Consider the following 21,758-nt stretch of genomic DNA (forward strand, 5'->3'; position numbering starts at 1 on the left):
ACAATCATCTTGACTAGTTTCGCGGCTGTAGCCGCTTCATCAGAAGCATGTCTAAAATTAAAATAACAATTAATTAACAGTTACACATTAAACAACAATTACAAAAGATATATTGGGGAACAAAGGGCCCAGCTGCTCACCTAGAAAAACCCACAGGTGAGTGGGGCGGGTGCCACCACACAGGGTCCCGTATGGCGACCAGGGGGCACGCATATATGTGGATGGACCTACTACGGGGATATATGAAGTAAGGATAATAATTAGTATGATAAATCCAGGGCGGGGGTTGGGGAGGGGAGTGCGCACATTGTGATATCAAACGTGATGAAGATATATGAGTAAATGTAATGTGAGGTTGTGAGTGGTGAGGCAAGGGTGGTGACTGGGGAGAGAGAAAAGACACAGTCAACCAGGGAAGAGGGAAAAGGGGGTGGGGAGACAGAGAGGGGAGGGGGGAGAAAAGAGGAAAGAGGAGGGGGGAGAGAAAGAATAAAGGGGGGGACTGAGCATTAAAGATGAGATGAAGAAAGGAAGGGTTGAAGGATGTGTACCTGGGATGCAAAGAATGTGTTGCATGTAGGGGGCCCCGGGACCGGGAGCCCAAGTAGTGACATGGTTGTGAGGCCACATGTAACCTCCACGGGGGGTCCATGATAATGGACCAAGGAGGGAGGGGGACCACATTGGATCCCAAGGTGGCGTCAGGGTGGTGAAGCCTACCAGTGGTACCTAAATGGAAGAAACATAAAATAAATGGAGAGTGGTGGGTGGGCATGGGGGAGCGAGGGGTGAAAAGGGGGAGCCAGGGACGGGCTGGAGTATCCAGCGAAGAGAGGAAACATCCCGGGTCCAGCATCCATAGTGTTGGAAGCAGGTTTTGCCTGCTTTTATACCCCCTGCCCGGCGTAGCTAACACACGTCAAAAGACGTTGTTGTGCAGCATCGCCGGGTCTGGGCATCTGCGTGACGTCAGCGCGCCGGTATTGCGCATGCGCCATGCGTCAAAGTCCCGCGATGTGACGGAAGCCCATACTGGAGTATCTCCAGAAAGGACACCAGATACGGGGCTGATATCCCCATAGAGACAATCGCTCGGTCACCATCAGGGAGGGGTCCGGGGACGCCCAAGACTGTCCGCCAAGCGTGGGAGTGGTGGGCAGCTGAGTCCAGATAAATATGTGGGTTATATATAAGGCAGTATATAAAAAAATAATATAATAGTTAAGCATGGAATATACATAATGTAAATATAATAAAGCTACAATAAACATTATAATGAGATGCCCACTAGGTAATGAGCACCAGGGTGAACTAAAGCAACATATTTTTATCGCTGGGGGCATGTACAGGCAAAAAGCCTCCGGTGGCATAATTGTGTGTCCCACTGCGGCAACAGTTAGCTCAGGGGGATCAGGGCACCCAGAAGGGGCTGGTAGCATACACTTAAGATAGTCAGAGGTACTCAATGGGGCTGATTTACCAAGCCTTTGCTCCATGACTCATGGAGCAAAGCCAGGAGTAACAGTCGTTTTTACATATACTAAAGAAATACACCGGGAGTGCAGTGTATTTCTTTATTTACTAAAATGCCTAGTGTGCCAAGGAGAGGGCGCATTGTGCGCCTGTATAGACCTGGCGCACGGCATTTAAAAATGTAAATAGACAGGGTTTGGGCGGGAGTTTATTAGGGGGGGGTGTGGGGTGATGGTATGAAGTGTAGTGACGTGTTTGTTTGAGTGTTGCGGGCCGAATTGAAAGTGAAAGTGATTTTTGGGACCCGATCGCCGTACGTCTGCACAGTACGTCTGAACCTCGGGAGGTTCATTTGCATACTGGGCATGCGTACACGGCAATTTCGGAGATTCACGCACGCCTTGTCAGTACGGCGGGAAAATCTTGGTAAATTCCAAGCGGCGTAGCTGAAATTGCGCGGGTTGACGCGGCGCACGTGAATCCCGAACTGTTTTCAGCTTACGCTGACCATGAAGGGGAACTCCGCGCCAAATTTCAAACCAAAAGCCGGCACGAGTTCCCCTCCAGGTGCATACCAGGCTCTTAGGCTTGGTCTGGAACGTAAGGGGTTAAACCTACGCCGAAAAACAGCGTGGGGTTCCTCCCAGATTCAGACCAAGCCCTTATCCCAAGCACGCAGTCTGGCCGGACAGGAATGGGGGTGGGGACGAGCGAGCGCCCCCCCCCTCCTGAGCCGCACTAGACCGCATGCCCTCAACATGAGGGAGTGTGTGCTTTGGGGGAGGGTGGCACTGTCGGAATCTGGGAGCCCCCTTTAATAAGGTGGCCCCCAGATGCCGGCCCCCACCCTATGTAAATGAGTATGGGGTACATCGTACCCCTACCCATTCACCTGGGGGAAAAATGTAAAGTAAAAAACACACCACACAGATTTTTAAAATAATTTATTAGTCACCCCCGGGGGTCTTCTGCCGGGGCCCCCCCTTTCTTCTTAAAGCTCTTTTACAAGGGGGGGTGTAGACCCGGTCTTCTCTCTTCCGCCGGGGCCCTGGGCTTTGCCGTTTTCTCCGGTGCCTTCTGCCGGGGCCCCCCACCTCTTTAAGCTCTTTTACATTGGGGGGGGGCCGCGCCCCCCCCCCCCCGGCAGAAAACGGCGAAGCCCAGGGCCCAGGTGGAAGAGAGAAGACCGGGCCTACACCCCCCCTTGTAAAAGAGCTTAAAGAAGAAAGGGGGGGCCCCGGAAGACCACCGGAGCTGACTAATAAATTATTTTAAAAATCTGTGTGGTGTTTTTTTTTACTTTACATTTTCCCCCCAGGTGAATGGGTAGGGGTACGATGTACCCTATACTCATTCACATAGGGTGAGGGGCCGGCATCTGGGGGCCACCTTATTAAAGGGGGCTCCCAGATTCCGATAAGCCCCCGCCCGCATACCCCGACAACCAACGGCTAGGGTTGTCGGGAAGAGGCTCTTGTCCCTATCGACATGGAGACAAGAGTGCTTTGGGGTGGGGGGGCAGTGCCCCCCTCCCCCAAAGCACACACTACCCCATGTTGAGGGCATGCGGTCTGGTACGGCTCAGGAGGGGGGGGGGGCGCTCGCTCGTCCCTACCCCGATTCCTGTCCGGCCAGACTGCGTGCTTGGGATAAGGGCTTGGTCTGGATCTGGGGGGAACCCCACGCTGTTTTTCGGCGTAGGTTTAACCCCTTACGTTCCAGACCAAGCCTAAGAGCCTGGTATGCACCTGGAGGGGAACCCACATATTTTTTTTTTTTATTTGGTCTGGAATTTGTTTTATTTAAGCTTCGACCAAAAATTTAAACAATAGACAATGGGGCAGATTCACGTAGATCGTCGCAAAATTGTGAGGGCGTAACGTATCTCATTTACATTACGCCTCCGCAACTTACATGGGCAAGTGCTGTATTCTCAAAGCACTTGCTCCGTAAGTTGCGGCGGCGTAGCGTAAATCACCGGGCGGAATTCAAATTTGGCGGGTAGGGGGCGTGTATCATTTAAATGAAGCGCGTCCCCGCGCCGAACGAACTGCGCATGCGCCGTCCGTAAAATATCCCAGTGTGCATTGCTCCAAATGACGTCGCAAGTACGTCATTGATTTTGACGTAAATGACGTCCAGCCCCATTCACGGACGACTTGCGCAAACGACGTAACTTTTTTAAATTTTGACGCGGGAACGACGGCCATACTTAACATTGGCTGCGCCTCATATAGCAGGGGCAACTATACGCCGGGAAAAGCCTAAACGTAAACGTCGTAACTTTACTGCGTCGGCCGCGCGTACGTTCGGGAATTCGCGTATTTAGCTAATTTGCATACTCGGCGCGGATTTCGACGGAAGCGCCACCTAGCAGGCCAAAAAAAATATGCACTTAAGATCCAACAGCGTAAGAGACTTACGCCTGTTGGATCTAATGGATATCTATGCGTAACTGATTCTAAGAATTAGTCGCATAGATACGACGGCGTATCTGGAGATACGCCGTCGTATCTCGGTTGAGAATCTGGGCCAAAATAAACAAAGTAACATAAAACAAACAACAAACATAATACCATCACACCACCGACCTCCACCCTCCAAGAAAATAACTGCAAAAAGTAAGAAAAATAACATCAGAACGGGTATTTACAACAGGCTCACTGGTACAAGAAAAAGTCTTTATAGTCCATCAGAAAAAGCTTGTCCAGATTATTGCCAACAAAAAGAACAAAACCAACTTAAAACGGCTCACTGGTACAGTAGGGAAATATTAAAGTCCATAGAAACCACTACTGTCCAGATCATCGCCAACCCACAACACACCCCACCACCATAACAACAAATACCTACAACCCACGTATGAGCGAGAACATGATAATCAGACATGTCTGTAGCCTTATTTCAAAAATAAGCTATAAACAAAATCTAAGGGGGGTGAGAAAGTAAAGTTGCCCCTACCCATGGAGAGGGGCAGGGTCATGGCCTAAGGGGGCTGGAAGAGGAACCCCCTCCATAAATGGGCGCTCCTCTCAGGCCCGACCCTACCCCTCTCCAGATCCCGCATTAATTCCTGAAAGATGTCACCCACCACCTCATGCACAGACAGGATTTTGTCCCTAGTGGACACCAAACACTGAGCGTGCCAAGTGTAATAAAGCACAACTACGCTGACTAAATAAAGTGACGATAACTCAAAACCCCTGTGGACCCTGGCTCAGCATAGGTCAGGGCCGGAAAAGCGGGGGTAGCCGATGGCACCCCCTACCCCCGTAAAAACCTCCACATTGAATGGACATTGGACCAGAAAATGGTCCATGGTCTCCAATGTCCCTCCACATTCCCGTCGGGGACAGTCCCTGTCTCCTAGGTTCCAGTACTTGAGATTTGCACGGACATACAGCCGTCCATGGAACGACCTCCATGCAAGATCCCAAAACTTGTTCGGAATTCTAGAAGAATTCAAGAAGGCTAACCCCTCCGTGAGGACCCTCTCAGGACAGTCCCTTAAAGACAGGGGCTTCAAAATGTCCGAGGCCATGACCCTCAGGTACAGCTCACGCCGACCCAGAGAGCCCACCTCAAGGGCAGTTATCCGCCACTGCCTCAGTACCTTTAATGGTAGGGGGTTGTAGGACGGGAGATACCCATGCGATCTCCTCAGATCGCCGGGCCTCCCCCCACTCCCTCAAGAACAGCAAGAGCCAGTCCTTGCATGAACATTCCCACCAGGAAGGCGCGTCCACAAAGATGGACTGCAAGTTGTACTTTACAAAAATGATGATGAAGAACACAACCGGGTTGACCATGTCCAACCCTCCTTGCCTTCGCTGGCGGTATGTGACCTCCCTCTTGATCAGGTTCAGTCTGTTTCCCCACAACAGCAGGAAGAACAGACCATAGACCCGAGCATAGAGAGATGCTGGCAAAAGACACATGTAGCTCACAAAGAGAAACTCAGGCAATAAGTACGTCTTGACCAAGCTTACCCTTTCCCTCAGGGAAAGTTTCCAACCTCTCCAGGCCTTCACCTTCCGAGTGGCACTCACCAGCCTGCGCTCCCAATTTAGCTTGGGATAATCACCCGGGCCGAAATGAATGCCAAGGACTCGAATCTCTGGTACGGGCGTGGGGAACACATCCGGAAGGGGGAACTGCTCCCCCTCCTTCCCCATCCAGAAAACTTCACTCTTGTCCCAATTGACCAGTGAACCTGACACCTCAGAGTAGCACCCGATCTGGGATTCCACATAATGGGCCTCCTCACGACCAGATACCACCACCGAGACGTCATCCGCGTAGGCCACGACCCCCACCGCCGAAACCGGACCCCCGACAGGTCCCCTATACAATAATTTTTAAGAGGTTTTTCATTTTTTCTTCACATGAGAGTGGGTTTAGCTCAGTTTTTTCTTTTTTTGTTCCCTGATGATCTGCCCAAGGTTTAAGCTGCTGTGTGAATGCTAAGAGCAACACCACTGCTATTGTGGTAGCAAGGGCTCCGCCCGACAGCTGTCCTGTGCTGGAGGTCCATCCCCCTGCAAACAGGCCTTGCTCCAACCTGCCCCGTCCTGCCCCAACCCCATGTGCTCAGTATTGCACTATCCCCTGTGAACGCAGATGGTGTCCTCTCCTGCCCGCTGCCCATTGCCCATACGGGATTCTGTGCTCTGCGGCCCACCGGCCCTTCTTCTCTCCTTCATTTTGTATCATGCCATTTCGTTGGACAAACACGGAAGGAAGAGAATGATGCAGACCTACCTGCTCCTACCCTGGATGAACATGATTGTTCTGAACTTATGAAGGTAGAATCCGCTCGTTTGCTGTCCTGTGTGCCCCAACCTCAATGCCTTAACTCGCCTTGTATGTTGATGGCTCCATGGGGTAACTGAGGTGGTAGAGAGCGTTCACTGCTACAGTTACAAAATAAATATCGAGAGGTCCTGGGTATCACATTAAAAAGTTTTACATACCAAATTTAACCTTTTTTTCACATGCCATACCACCCTCAAGCATAGTGTACGGTACTCCCCGGGAGGGAAGCATTCATTATCTCCTTCTTGAAATCTTGTTTGAAACAGTCTCTAGATTAGGTTGTTATAATCCATGACCATTGCAATTACAGTCTGATACTTTGAGAAATGATGTGACCGCTCTTGAAAAATAATTAACTAATATCCGTGTACGAATATTTTCTCTCATTTCTGATGTAGGTACCAATATTCACTGTATACTTCCTGGGTGATGGTTGAGAGGTTCCTTCGAAAACATTCTCTGGAGATGAGATATGATGGACTGTGCCACCCGCATCAGAATTAAACTATATGGCCCAGATTCTCAGAGGACTTACGACAGCGCAGCGCCATGTACTCCGTCGTAAGTCCTAATCCGTCCTAATGCGCCTGATTCTTAGAATCAGTTCCGCATAGATATCTATTAGATCCGACAGGCGTAAGTCTCTTACGCCGCCGGATCATAACTGCAATTTTTTGCTGGCAGCTAGGGGCGGGTAAGCTGATTTACGCGTCAAAATATGTAAATTAGCTAGATACGTGATTCCCCGAACGTACGCGTGGCCGACGCAGTAAATTCACGCCGTTTACATTAGGCTTTTCCCGGCGTAATGTTGCCCCTGCTATATGGTGGCATAAGTGCGGCGCAACAATGTTAAGTATGGCTGTCGTTCCCGGGTCGAAATTTGAAAAAGTTACGTCGTTTGCGTAAGTCGTCCGTGAATGGGGCTGGACGTCATTTACGTTCACGTCGAAACCAATGATGTCCTTGCGGCGTACTTTGGAGCAATGTACACTGGGAAATTCCACGGACGGCGCATGCGCCGTTCAGGAAAACGTCAATCACATCGGGTCACAGTAGATTTACATAAAACACACCCCCCTGATCCAAATTTGAATTAGGCGGGCTTACCCCAGCTGATTTACGCTACACCGCTGCAACTTACGGCGCAAGTGCTTTGAGAATACAGCACTTGCCCGTCTAAGTTGCGGAGGCGTAACGTAAATCGGATACGTTACGCCAAAGATACGCAAATGTACCTGAATCTGGCCCTATATCTTTTTTCATATATGTGTGATTGTGACCACTGGGAATCTGTGGGTTGGAATATAGTTGATATAGGCTCTGATATATATAGATGCCAGGGGGGTCCCAGACAAGAGACCAAGGGCCAGATTCACAGAGGAGATACGACGGCGTATCTCCTGATACACCGTCGTATCTCCGGTCCTATCTATGCGGCTGATTCATAGAATCAGTTCCGCATAGATAGCCCTAAGATCCGACAGGTGTAATTGACTTACACTGTCAGATCTTAGGATGCAATACTTCGGCCGCCGCTGGGGGGAGTTTGCGTCGTATTCCAGCGTGGGGTATGCAAATGAGGATTTACGGCGATCCACAAAGGTTTTTTACGTCGTCGCTAGTAATTTTTTCCCGTCGCAAATTTACACCTGCTTTAACATGGCTTAACTTTAGTCGAGCCATGTTAAAGTATGGCCGTCATTCCCGGGTCGAATTTCAATTTTTTTTTGTTTTCGCGTAAGACGTCCGGGAATACGAATGGACGCTACGCACATCGCCGTTCTAAAAAATGACGTCACATCGCGCAAAGCACGGCGGGAATTTCAAAACTGAGCATGCGCAGTACGTCCGGCGTGGGAGCGCGCCTAATTTAAATGGTACCCGCCCCATTTGAATTGGGCGGGCTTGCGCCGGACGTGAAGATTGTTATAGGTGTCACCGGCGCAAAAGAAATTAAAAACCGTGATCTGCTGCAGTACTGTGTAAACCCTAAAAAGGTTAAATATGCATATAACAGAAAAATGTTACTGCGCTGATATGTTTATCCAGAGGTTTCAATCTCTGGAAATGTGAACTGTAAACTGATATAGTGCACTATCCACCATTTCCTGATGACGCAATAGCGAAACGCGTAGAGGCTGTCTGGACACATACAAGGAGGGGGAAACATACCAGCACGCCGGGATCCCTTGTAGCAACACATGAGGAGAGAAGCGGGGTATGCACACCTTCTAGGACGCTATTTAAATGCTGGTCAGCGGCTTTTAACGGTTGACACTGCCAAAGACACTCAGTGCCGGTCATAGGCACTCCTTATTGTAAGTGCAACTTTTTATCTTTTTTAATAAATAAGTTTTAATATACTACACCATGATGAGCCCCTTGTTTTTGAGGATTTAAGGATATCTTGTAAAAGGGAGAAGGAGGCAACACCCACTGACGGACAAAGAAAAGACACCACTTTGGGGCCTATTATTATCTGGGGTCTGGTGAGTGTTGAGTTTAACCATTGGTGATGGTGGCACATCTTTGTCGGGTGGAAGAGACAGTTGCACATCTTTGTATACAGCATTGAACTATTTCTACACTGGAACCTATTGTATAAGAGCAAGATTTTCTGTCATTGGACTATTTTTCAGTGCAGCTGGCACATTGCACATTTCACTGGCTTCTTGATTATTTTATTTATATATATATATTGCTTTGCATTTTTCGTCATTGGACTATTCACAGTGCAGCTGGCACATTGCACATTGTTTGTTCTCCTGAACAGTTTTTATTTATATATAATATTTTTTGCATTGTCTGTTTTCACTATTTTAGTTGGCTATCAGTAGCAACAGTAGCCAATCTTTCCTTCACAGGAGCACTATGGCATATTGATGTGTATGCCAACACACTAATCAAAACCTTTTGGTTTATGTTTAAAGTAGGGCTGTGCGTTAAACGCGATATTAACGGCGTTAACGCAAACCCATGTTAACGCCGTCAATATTTTTGTCGCGCGATTAACGCGGGGGGGCTCGGGGTGGACGTGCAGAGTGTGCAGCGGCGCGGCGCGGCTTACCTTCTCGCTGGATTCACAGGCAAGTTACTCACCTTGTCCCTGGATCCAGCGATGCCACCCCGCTGTGTGATCGGCGATGCCACCCCGCTGTGTGATCGAGCGGGTCCTCCTTGCTTGGCGGGTCCTCCTCACTTGGCGGGTCCTCCTCGCTCGGCGGGTCCTCCTCGCTCGATTCACAGTGTCTGTGTGCCGCCGATCTCCGTTCCCTGCGACGTTACGACACACGGGAGCGGAGAACGGCGCCAAATTCAAAAAAGTAAACAAACACAATACACACAGTATACTGTAATCTTATAGATTACAGTACTGTATGTAAAAAATACACACCCCCCTTGTCCCTAGTGGTCTGCCCAGTGTCCTACATGTACTTTTATAAAATAAAAACTATTCTTTCTGCCTGAAAACTGTAGATTGTCCAAAAGTGTCCCTTTATGTCAAAAATGGTTTTAGATCAGCTAGAAAACAGCGATCATAAATTATAATCACTTGCAGAATTGTGCGATATTTGTGGGGAAATTCGTCATAAATTAGATAGATTAATCGTGAGTTAACTATGACATTAATGCGATTAATCACGATTAAAAATTTTAATCGTTTGACAGCACTAGTTTAAAGTATTGAGACGTATTTGTATATTTTTATAGATTGATTGTATTTTTAGTTTATCCACACCGAATATTGGGTACACTCTGTCCCTGATATATATATTTGCACCGGACGTGTTTACGATACACCGCCGCAAGTTTACAGGTAAGTGCTTTGTGGATCGGGCACTTACACTGAAAACTTGCGGCGGTGTAACGTAAACGGGTTACGATACACGGCCGCAATTCTATGTGAATCTGGCCCCAAGTAACTATAGGTTTTGAGTCCCATAGTCACTGTGATATATTCCATAGGGTAATTAGTTAATTAATGTCAGAGTGTAAAGAAGTTTTTTTTAATGAGAAAATTAAGGTCTGTAAATGTTTATGAATATGTTAGCCTAAACAACTGAAAATGTGTTATTTTATGTCATTCAAAGCACAAACATGGGATCAGAACAAAGTTTTAAGAGAAAATTATTGATTGACATTGTGTAAAGAACTGTTTAAAATTCAGATAATGGTAAACAATATGGTATTTAGTATTTAACAGAAAATCCTACAGATCTGGTTGCAAGAATTAATAATAAGTTGAGGATTGAGCAATGTTTACAACAGATTCTAAACTTGGGTTTGGTTGTTAAATTGGGGTGGTAGATTGTTCTAATTTGCTTAAGGTTCCCCAGGAAAAATATTAAAATATGGAAGTTATGTCCAATCTAATTATTTTTTATAAAAATAGTAAAAACAAAACAAAAACAAACAAGTGTTAAAAGTTATTGTAATCTGATATTTCTGATAAAAGTGGAGATTTTGGTTGGAAAGAGGAGTTTCTCGTGAAAATGGCCAATTCACAGTTCATTAGGCTGGAGCTAGTCTGTGAATTTCACGAGTTTGTCTTCTAAACGATCTTTTGTCGCTGCTGTAGTCAAGAAATGTCATATTATAATGTAATGTACATGATTTTTGGCAGATGTACAAACCAAATATGTTTAAAAAAGTTAAAAAAAGGGTTAAAAATTTGAAAAACAATAAAATTCGATTGTAGTCACATTGTATGGTGTATGGAATATAAAGGTTGTACATCTGTTCGAAGCAGTGAGGAACAGATGTTTTACTTTGGAGGTCATTAGGGAGAGCATTACATGAAAGGAATGTGTTCCTAGCATAGAGAGGCAGATCAGGTTACACGCTATGATAGTTTTCCCTTCTGTGAACCTTGGAATAACATTTTTGTGGAATGAGGTTCATAGATGTATTTTTGTTTAATATAGAGATCTCTCTCTCATACATTTACATTGTACAAGTGTATGTGGATGATGATTGGTATTTTAATAAAATGTGTTTTTTTTTTACCATTTGTTTTGAAGAACATCTTACTTTAAGGGTGTTGTTTCAAGGAGAATGGAAGGGGTCAGTATACGTAGCTTTGATTAAGATTTGTCTAGTGACAACTGGATGTTAAAAAGAAAGGTTGGTTAAAATAGTGTAATTATAGATACAATATGAACAGATGATGCAGTATGATAGAGCCACAGTTATGAATCAAAAAGTCACTGTCCAGGCTTTGGATTGACGGATGCATTAATCAGGAAGGAATATTGTGCTTTTATAACTGGATCCATGTAGGAGCACAATGAAACTTTCTGTATGTTCGTCCATACTGAAGACTGAACCAAGGGCTGCTATGTTTGTTTAAACAGTCATGTGACAAGAGTACATGTGGTTCAGTTAATCATACTGTATGATTGGTTCTGAAAACTAGTGTAATTTAATATGAATACGTTTCTTTAGGAAATAAAATATTTAGAAGAGCCCAACCTAAATTAATGCTCTTCTGCAGAATTGAAATGCTTATGATTGAAAGTATAGTAAGAAGGAAAACACAGTAAAGCCTCGTACACACGGCCGAGGAACTCGACGTGCCAAACACATCGAGTTCCTCGGCCAGTTCAGCACTGAAGCCGCCGAGGAGCTCGGCGGGACGAGAGCTCCCATAGAACAACGAGGAAATAGAGAACATGTTCTCTATTTCCTCGCCGAGCTCCTCGTCGGCTTCCTCGGCCGAAAGTGTACACACGACCAGTTTCCTCGGCAGAATTCAGCCAGAAACTCGGTCGGAAGCTGAATTCTGCCGAGGAAACTGGTCGTGTGTACGAGGCCTAATTTGGTGAAACTAATGCTTTTATGAAATTGAATTTAGCAATGGGATAAAGAGGGTTCCAATGGGAATGTAGATTGGATTAATTATATTTGCTATGGTCAACAGAGGTTCGTTAACTATAAACAGGCACTCCAAGGTATAGCTGAACAACCAGAGGCCACATCACAAATTACTTTGTTAAAATCGCATGACCCTAGACATGATATCAGCTGAACAGGGGGGTGTATGTAGAATGTTACCTGGGGACAGTACTGATAAAAAAGTCATTTTAAGGGGGGACTGTGATGGAAGTGGAATAAAATGAATATTTTATTCTATGCTATTTTGTGTTAAGCTAATTCTTTTATTAGAACCTCTGAAATTTGTTTTCCTTTTCTTTTATATTCTTATATATTGTTTTTATTTTCCTTTTAATTGCTTGATCTATATAAGATATAATACATATGCATGTGTGAAATTATATATTAAAATACAGTCATTATCCTTACATGAAGAAACAGATAATGTTTTAAAGTTACAATTTGAAATGGAGGACAAAAGGACTGTTGAAATCAAAAGCAGATGTCATCCCCTCACCCCAAAAACCCCTCCTCCCCCTTTTCCTTGCTTCACTTATGTCCATAAATGACTTTGAAGAGGAAAAAAACCCTTGCAGAGCTCACAATGGACTTTCATGCCTGTATGACATGTGGACTTACAAGGAGAATGTGTGCCGTGTGCAAAGAACAGACGTCACAGGGGGCCTGTAATAAGAAACCACCATGTATAGACTGACCTAGCAAATGTGCTTATGTGTGTGATGTCATTTTGGCTGTAAGGCTATGGAATAAATGTGTTTGGCCTTCTCTTGCTGGCTGAACGCTGAAAGGTGAGGCTGTAGATTTTTTCTCCGGTCTACATGTTTCACTATTATAATTTGGGTTAAACGGCAGAAATGGGGTTAGCCCTGAGGTTGTATCAGGGATCAATCTATTTCACACCCTGTCTTCATGAATAATCATATACGGTTCTTCACACGAAAAAGCCGCCAATTCCGATACCCTTCTAGCCGAGGATATGGCTACAAGAAAGACCAGTTTCTGTGTCAACAGACTAATGCCGCGTACACACGATCACTTTATGTGATGAAAAAAAACGAAGTTTTAAATCATTAAATAAAGCTTTTCATTTTCAAAAACGACGTTGCCTACACACCATCGTTTTTTCAAAATGCTCTAGCAAAGCGCGGTTACGTTCAGCACTGTTTTCCATTGAAGCTAGCTTCATATCTTGCTTCTGAGCATGCGCGGATTTAAAAACGTTGTTTTAAACGTCGTTTTGCCCACACACTATCATTTTAATTGACACAAAAAACTACGTTTTGAAAAACGACACAAAAAATTGACGCATGCTTCAATTTTTTTTTGTCATTTTTCACAAGACATTAAATGACGTTTTCCCCCACACACGGTCATTTTAATTGACGTTTTTCAAAACGTCGTTTGTTTTCATCACATAAAGCAATGGTGTGTACGCGGCATTAGAGAAATCTGGTGTATAGGTTCAAAGGGTAGCTTCTGTAAAACAGACAATACCAAATTCAAATCCCATGGGCACACGGGAGACTTAATCGGCGGATTTAACCACAATGCACCCTGAACAAAGGCCCTAACTAGGGAATGAGAAGCAAGCGGTTTCTGAAAGAATACAGACAAAGCCGAGATTTGGCCCTTGATAGTGTTCAAGGCCAACCTCATATCTAAGCCCAACTGAAGAAAGGCAAGAATCCTATTAATGGCAAACTTCCTAGGATGCCACTTTCTGGGTTCACACCAGGAAACATATGCCTTCCAGATTCTGTAGTAGATGAGCCTGGAGGACGGCTTCCTAGCATTAACCAGGGTTGATAGGACTGGTCCTGAAAGCCCACGTTTCTTCACAATGTGGGTCTCAACAGCCAAACTGTCAAGTTTAGACCTTGTAAGGCAGGATGGAATATTGGACCCTGTAATAATAGTTCTGGGCGTAATTGAAGAATCCAAGGTCTTCCTACTGCCATCCTTACGACTTTTGCGTACCAGGGTCTCCTGGGCCAAGCCGGGGCGACGAAAATTACAGACTTTCCTTCCTTTTTGACCCTCTGAAGGAATCGTGGGAGGAGCGGTACTGGAGGGAACGCATAAATCAGGGAATACTGATCCCATGTGCTGGTCAGGGCATCTGAGCCTTGACACAAAACTGTCCAGTTTTGCATTGAACCTGGAAGACAACAGGTCAACATCTGGGGTTCCCCATTTCTGACATATGATTTGAAACATGTCGGGTTGTAGAGACCATTCTCCTGGACTCAGTTGCTGGCGGCTTAAAAAACCCACCTGCCAATTTTCTACCCCTGGAATGAAGACCGCAGATATGCGAGGAATATGTCTTTCTGCCCAGGCCAAGATTTGATTCACCTCTTTTTGGGCATCCAGACTTCTGGTGCCTCCTTGGTGATTGATATAGGCTACGGCCGTAGCATTGTCGGACTGAACCCGAACAGGCTAACCTTGAAGTCTGCAAGACCAAACTTTGAGGGCCAAATTAATTTCCCAAATCTCCAAAATGTTGATGGGTAGGAGCTTTTTGACCCCAGACCACTTTCCCTGGGCATATGCTCCTTCTAGCACTGCCCCCCAGCCTAGAAGGCTGGCATCTGTGGTTACCACCTTCCAGGTACAGTAACTGGAGTGATGGAAATTCCCTTCCGACAGATTTTGGGGGAGCAACCACCAATTGAGGCTCTGGCGAACCCCAGGAGATAAGACCATAGGAAGATCCAGGGCTTGAACATCCTTGTTCCAAGCTGACAAAATCCTGCCCTGTAATGGTCTTGAGTGAAACTGGGCGTAAGGGACAGCCTCGAATGAGGCTACCATCTTTCCCAACAATCTCATGCAAAGACGGATGGAAGGCCTTCTCTTTGCCTTTACCACTCGGACCAAGTCTCCTATGGCTTTTGCCTTTGGCTTGGGAGGGAATACCTTTCTTAGGCTGCGTACACATGATCGGTCAAAACCGATGAAAACGCACTGAAGGACCTTTTCATCGGTCCAAACCGATCGTGTGTGGGACCCATCGGTCAGTTAATATTCGGTCAAAAAAAATGAGAACTTGCTTTAAAATTCAACCGATGGACTGATAACCGATAGGTCAAAACCGATAGTTAATATGCAAAAGCATTGGTTAAAAACCCGTGCATGCTCAGAATCAAGTCGACGCATGCTTGGAAGCATTGAACTTTGAATTTTTTCAGCACGTCGTTGTGTTCCAAGGCCAGCAGTAGATGTCTTATTTTTTCTGGATCTTTGGCAATTCTTTATCTCAGAAAACGGGGGTGGCGGAAGTTCTTTGAATTCCAGCTTGTAGCCTGAGGACACTGTGGAGGTGACCCACTTGTCCTGAATCTTGGCCGAGCGGGGGCATCCCTTCATAGGGAAGTCTTGGGGGTCTGTTTAGACGTTGATCCCCAAGTTCTTTTTTGCCCTTGGGCTTGGCTCTTGGTTTTTCCCCTAGTGTTAGTCTGGGGCGGCTGTCGCCACTGCCAGGAGACTGAGGCTCCTGGGGCTGGAGAAAGAGTACGTTTAAATTAGGGACGCTTACTCTTTCTTTTAACTGGCCATAAGGTAGACTTGCCACCTGTAATCTTTTGGATGTATTTATCCAGGTCATCTCCAAACAGGCGCTTACCCCCAAAGGGGAACGCTGCCAAGGAAGCCTCGGCCTCCCAATGTTTTAACCAAAGAGACCTGCGCATGTGTACCTGTAGGAGATTCAAGCGAGATGCTTGCTGAACAGAGTCCATAATCGCATCAATCGCAAAGCACAAGGCCTTAGGAAGGTCCTCATAAACCTCAATCTCTTCTGTAGGGAGGAGGTTAATCATCTGCTTCATTTGTTCCTTGAGGAACTGACATACACAAATGGCTGCAACAGCAGGTTGTACTGCAGCCCTAGCCATGGCAGAGGAGGCTTTTAATAGGGATTCCAGCTTTTTATCAGTATCTGTGAAACAAGCCGGGTTCAGAGCCAGGACAAAACACCTTTGTGTGGCGGAAAACTAACACTGCACATCACCCTTAACACACCATCCCCACTGTGAAACATAGTGGTGGTAGCATCATGTTGTGGGGATGCTTTTCTTCAGCAGGACCAGGGAAGCTGTTCAGAGTTGATGGGAAGATGAATGGAGCCAAATACAGGGCAATCTTAGAAGTAAACCTGTCTAGAGTCTGGAAAAGACTTGAGACTGTGGCAGAGGTTCACCTTCCAGCAGGACAAGACCGCAAAAATACAGCCAGAGCTACAATGGAATGGTTTAGATCAAAGCATATTCATGTGTTAGAATGGCCCAGTCTGATCTACTTCCATATAAGAATCTGTGGCAAGACTTTAAAATTGCTGTTTACAGATGCTCTCCATCCAATCTGACAGAGCTTGAGCTATTTTGCAAAGAAGATAGAGCAACAATTTCACTCTCTAGATGTGGAAAGCTGGTAGAGACATCCCCAAAAAGATTTGCAGCTGTAATTGCAGCGAAAGTTGGTTCTACAAAGTATTGTGGGGTCACCAGTACGGTATTACTACACTTAAAACATACATACAAAACAGCATAAATAAAAAATACCTTTTTACACTTATAGCCCTTCAGCAGACCAATGACCAGGGTTAATCCATGCTGATGTTGGTTTACCACCCCCTTAGGGTACTCAGCTTGCCACCCAAGAAAATACATTTATTTCTAACAGGTTGAAAGATCATTTTAGTGCTTATAAGTAACAGGATATAAAACTTTACTCAGTCCTGTAATGTATTTCTGTGTTGAGGTGCTACTCAAGATGTTAACTGAATAAAGTTACATTATACAGAGACATGTCCAAATGATTATGGTAAAGAAATTTTGGGCACAAAAACAGTGTTGTAAATTAATAAAGTAATGTAAAGTAGGCAGAAATTTTATTTTTACCTCAAATCGTTGGGAGTTCACTTTCTTGCCTCGTTTGTTCCATGTTACTCGGGGCTTGGGCTCACCTGTAGCCTGACATACAAAAGAAGCCACACCCCCTGAAACGCCAATTTCATCTGTGGGCTTTTTGATGAATTCTGGGAAACCTTTAAAAAAATAATAAAACAAAATATACTAAAATATGTACAGTATATACTATAGCATCCAAATATTACACGGCATTAGCTAAGATGTTCATTTAAAGTCAATCTGCCATAAAACATGTCTATATAACCTCTGAAAATTGCAAAGTATTAGTTTAGATGTTTAACGTTAAAGTTAATCTGCCATGAAATGTGTCCATTGAAGCACAAACACCAACCTGTGCTAGTCTTTAAGGCCGTGTACACACCAGCAAACATGTACGATGAAACCGGTCCGCCGGACCGTTTTCACCGTACATGTCTGCCGGGGGCTTTCTGTACGATGGCTGTACTAACCATCGTACAGAAAGTCGCGCGTAAACAATACGCGGGGCGTGTCCGCGGTGTCGCCGCGTCGATGACGCGGTGTCGCCGCGACAATGACGAGGCGACGTGGGCGGGCCTGCCAGTTAAATGCTTCCACGCATGCGTCAAAGTCATTCGACGCATGCGAGGGATGGCGGGCGCTCGGACATGTACGGTAGGTCTGTACAGACGACCGAACATGTCCGAGCGGGCAGGATTCCAGCGGACTGTTATAAAACAAGTCCAGGAATATTTGTCCGCTGGGAAAAGGCCCAGCGGGCAAATGTTTGCTGGAATCCTGCCCGCTCGTGCCTACACGCGACCGAACATGTCTGCTGAAACTGGCCCGCAGACCAGTTTCAGCAGACATGTTTGGTCGTCTGTACGGGGCCTAAATGTTCACCTTTCATAACATGTTACATGTTATACCCATATTCAGGGTGTAACATGTTATGAATGCACTGGCCCCCTCATTATGAGTACATAACATGAAAGTTAAAAATTAAAACATTAAAATGCGCTCATGAACAGACAAAACTTCTCTAAAGTTTAAGTACAATTGAGTGCACTTCAGTCTCACACATGCACACATCAGGACTTCAGCCAGACCTGATTCTGCATCAGAATTGTCCCCAGAAGATGACGGGGGAAGGGGGCATTTTTTACCACCGAGTTCCCGCCTGACGCTGCTACCCTGGCAACAAAGGCCTCTAGGACCACCGACATAGCATCCACTGACACAGCAGGTGCAGGGGCACCAGTTGCCAACTCAGGTGTTTCTGGGGAGGAGGTGCCCACCTCCGATGCCATGCTGACCCACGTGTGTGACACAGGGACCAAGGCCAAGTACACTGTTCACCCTCCAAGCTGCCGCAGAGAACAAGGGATCAACCCAGAGGACTCACCACCCGAAGAAAAAATGGTACCGCACAGCCTGCTGTCCGACTCCCGCTAGAGAAGCTCCTCAGCGCCGCAGCACGAGCACGCTGTCCCCCTGTGGTGTGTGTCTACCGTTTGCGCCACGAGACCAGACACTAGAGGCCAAAACCACCGCAAAAATGGCGGCTGAGCGGTCACACTGTAGAGAAAGGCGTGCGGCCACAAGAAAATGGCCACCAAAAAGCAGTGAAATCCAAAGCAGCTCCGGGCGCCGCCAAAATGACCCCTGGCTGCATGTAAAAGATAGAAGCCACATAGTAGGCCGCAAAAAAACACAAAGGGACCCCACAGAGGACCCCCCACAAGTAACAGCCAAATGAACCCCCCAGGAGACGGACAGAGCAGCCCCCACGATCGGATGGAGGCCCACTAGGTGGAACCCCAGTCACACAGCTAGTCTTGCCCCAGTATAGGGAGGAGGGAGGGAGAAGGAGCGGAGAGAAGGAAGGTGGAAACCCCTCTAAACAGCCACTCCAGGACGTCCAGCCATGTCCCCCCACCGAAGCCGGGAATTACTACTTACCTGTCCTGCGCTGACCCACTGGAAGCATCCCTGACAGCTCATCTTCCACATGGCGACGGAGGTGACTGTCGGCCAGGCACACTGTGACTCGGACATAGAGCCCGGTCATAGGTGTACTCCAGAGCACGGACCTCACCGGCCACCCCTGGAGGCACGGGGCATGTCGTGGACAGCCCAGCACGTAGCTAAAGGCTGTCACACGCTCGATAGCCGACACTGGGGAGACTACAAGGATCTGGGATCCAGCCTGTCTCCCAGTCGAAAGTTGCTAGTAGATCACAGGAACAAAAAGGAACAAAAGAAAAAAATTTAAATAAAAAAAAAACTCCAGGCCCCATGGGCCCGAAGGGAGCCATGTCCAACTCCTACACTAGGCAGAAAAAAACTGAGCTAGATGGTGCAGGGAGAGGGGTTGTACCTAGAGGGACCGTTTCCGGGGCGGTACTGTACAGTTTTTTTTTTATGTGTTTAAACATTAACCTGTTTTCTGCCTAGTCCTCTCCTGGTTGAAGGCTGAATACCCACTTTGTCAAGAGAGTGCTGTGTCTGTCCATGAACAAGAGAAAATATTTTTTGCAATAAACGTAGCTTGATTGGTTTGCGCAAAAGTTATAGCGTATACAAAATAGGGAATATATTTATGGCATTTTTTACTAGTAATAGAGGTGATCTGTGATTTTTAGTGGGACTACGACATTGTGGCGGACAGATCGCACACCTATCTGACATTTATGACACTTTTTTGGGAACCAGTGACATTATTATATTAATCAGTGTTATTGTACTAATGACAAAGGGAAGGGGTTAACATCAGAGGGAATCAAAGTATTAAATGTGTTCCCTGCAGGTGTTTCTAACTGTATGGGGGATGGACTGCCAGGGGAAACAAACAGATCTGTCTTCCTGCATAGCAGTACAGATCCTCATACTGTCACTGCAGCGAATGATCGCGGGTGGCCGGCGAACATCGAGTCCGCCGCACCCGCTGATTAAGTACCCCAATAGGGTTCCCAAGCCAAAGTACAATGACTCTCGGGAACGAGCCTACCTTATGCAGTACGAGGACAGCGGCTGGTCCGCAAGTGGTTAAAGCAGTATTAAAACAAAACCAAATGTTTACTATTTTGCAGCTTACCAATTCCTAGATGTGAAGTCTACCTTGATTTTCATTATTAGGCTTTCTTTCTTCAATTTCCATCTGGTGACAAGCTTTCTTCCAGATGTATCAGTTACAGTAATGAGAAAAACAATTTGACACTGACAGGGGTTTTTACAATGGTCAGCTTTTATTTATCTAAAACCTTTATCCCAAAAAAACAAACAAACAAAAAACGTTTGCTGTAACTATTGTGACAGGAAGTCAGGTAAGTCTGTGGGTGTTGTCACAGACGGGACATACATTTCTGCCTTGTTTAGACAATACACCAATTGTTATTAGGCGTCGGCTGCAAATGTAGCCAGAAATGGTCTAAGGGCGTTGGAAGACTTCAGCTGTTCAGAATGAGGCAATTAAGGCCTCTATAAGTAATCCAGAGGATTACCATTGATTTGCTGCATGCTGAGGCTTTCTGAGTGAAAGAGAGCAGTACTGAAAGTCTTCTGAGGAGGTGAGGAGAGGATTGATTTTTCTGTATGATAAAAATCAAAAGTCTATTGTTTTTCTGCTGTATGACCAGCACTGTCTACCCAGCAGTAGGATGTGCTAAACTCCATAGATAGGTTCCTGTGTGGAAGGTAGACGCCCAAAGTGGCCAGGGTTTATTTTATGTTTGATTTTGTTTATGCTGTTTGGATGCTTGCACTTGTTTCCAGCAAGATGGAAGAATAAACCAAAATCTTTGTTTTCAACCGTCTTCGACTGCCTGTCTGTATAAATTCAGTGTGTGGTGAACCCATCCAAGGGGTCACACACCCCGCTACCGAGCTAACCCCTTACACTATTTATAAAGTGTGAGCTGGAGTTTGGCTTCAACTTGTTATTGTATTTAAATCTGCTAGGGCATTTAACATTACCCCCATACTGACAATGCTGCTGTCTGTCGTGCCCCCTGTGCTCATTTATCCAGAGTGGGGGCCATCTTATATAGGTGGTGTGTTACTGGCCAGATCACCAGGTGAAGAAGCAAGAGAGAAAAAAGTAAAAAATAAATAAATTAATGCAGCGACCACATCTAATGGATTTCGAAGCTGCAATATTTTACATTTTTGGTTTTGGGTTTGATGCTTTAACCATGTCAAACCAGCATGTTACACCCCCTTCCTTTCCAGGACACTTTCCAGTGTTGTGATAGATAGATAGATAGATAGATAGATAGATAGATAGATAGATAGATAGATAGATAGATAGATAGATAGATAGATAGAGGAAAATTGTATCATACTTACCGTAATTTTCCTTTCCTGACGCCAATACATGGCAGCATACATATGATATAGCTGCGCCCCTATATTCACCCACAGGATCTGTTTAGCTCTATAAAAGTCTGACTGAGAGCTACCTCCCCCATTCTCCATATAAAGCACAAAGATCAGAGGGAGGGTTCGTATGCTGCCATGTACTGGCGTCAGGAAAGAAAAATTACGGTAAATATTTTATACAATTTTCCATATTGCTGATGCCAACATGGTGATACATAATGAGCTTTTGAGAGGGAGGGTTTAATGCTGCAAACTTAGTCTTTGACAATAGACATAGAATCTTGGATAGTTTTCCTTTCA

General features: G+C 45.7%; 1 protein-coding gene across 18 annotated transcripts in view; it reads right to left on the reverse strand.

Moving 5' to 3' along the window:
- PTPRS (protein tyrosine phosphatase receptor type S) overlaps nucleotides 1–21,758 on the reverse strand; it is a 565,376-nt gene that overhangs the window by 427,547 nt on the left and 116,071 nt on the right. For all 18 annotated transcript variants that reach the window (XM_040322493.1, XM_040322436.1, XM_040322492.1 and 15 more), the window contains exon 3: nucleotides 17,091–17,236. In XM_040322493.1, the coding sequence (XP_040178427.1) occupies nucleotides 17,091–17,236 (146 nt within the window). The remainder of the gene's footprint in view (nucleotides 1–17,090; nucleotides 17,237–21,758) is intronic.

The sequence above is a fragment of the Rana temporaria genome, chromosome 1 (assembly GCF_905171775.1).
Source record: "Rana temporaria chromosome 1, aRanTem1.1, whole genome shotgun sequence".
Classification (NCBI taxonomy): Eukaryota; Metazoa; Chordata; class Amphibia; order Anura; family Ranidae; genus Rana; species Rana temporaria.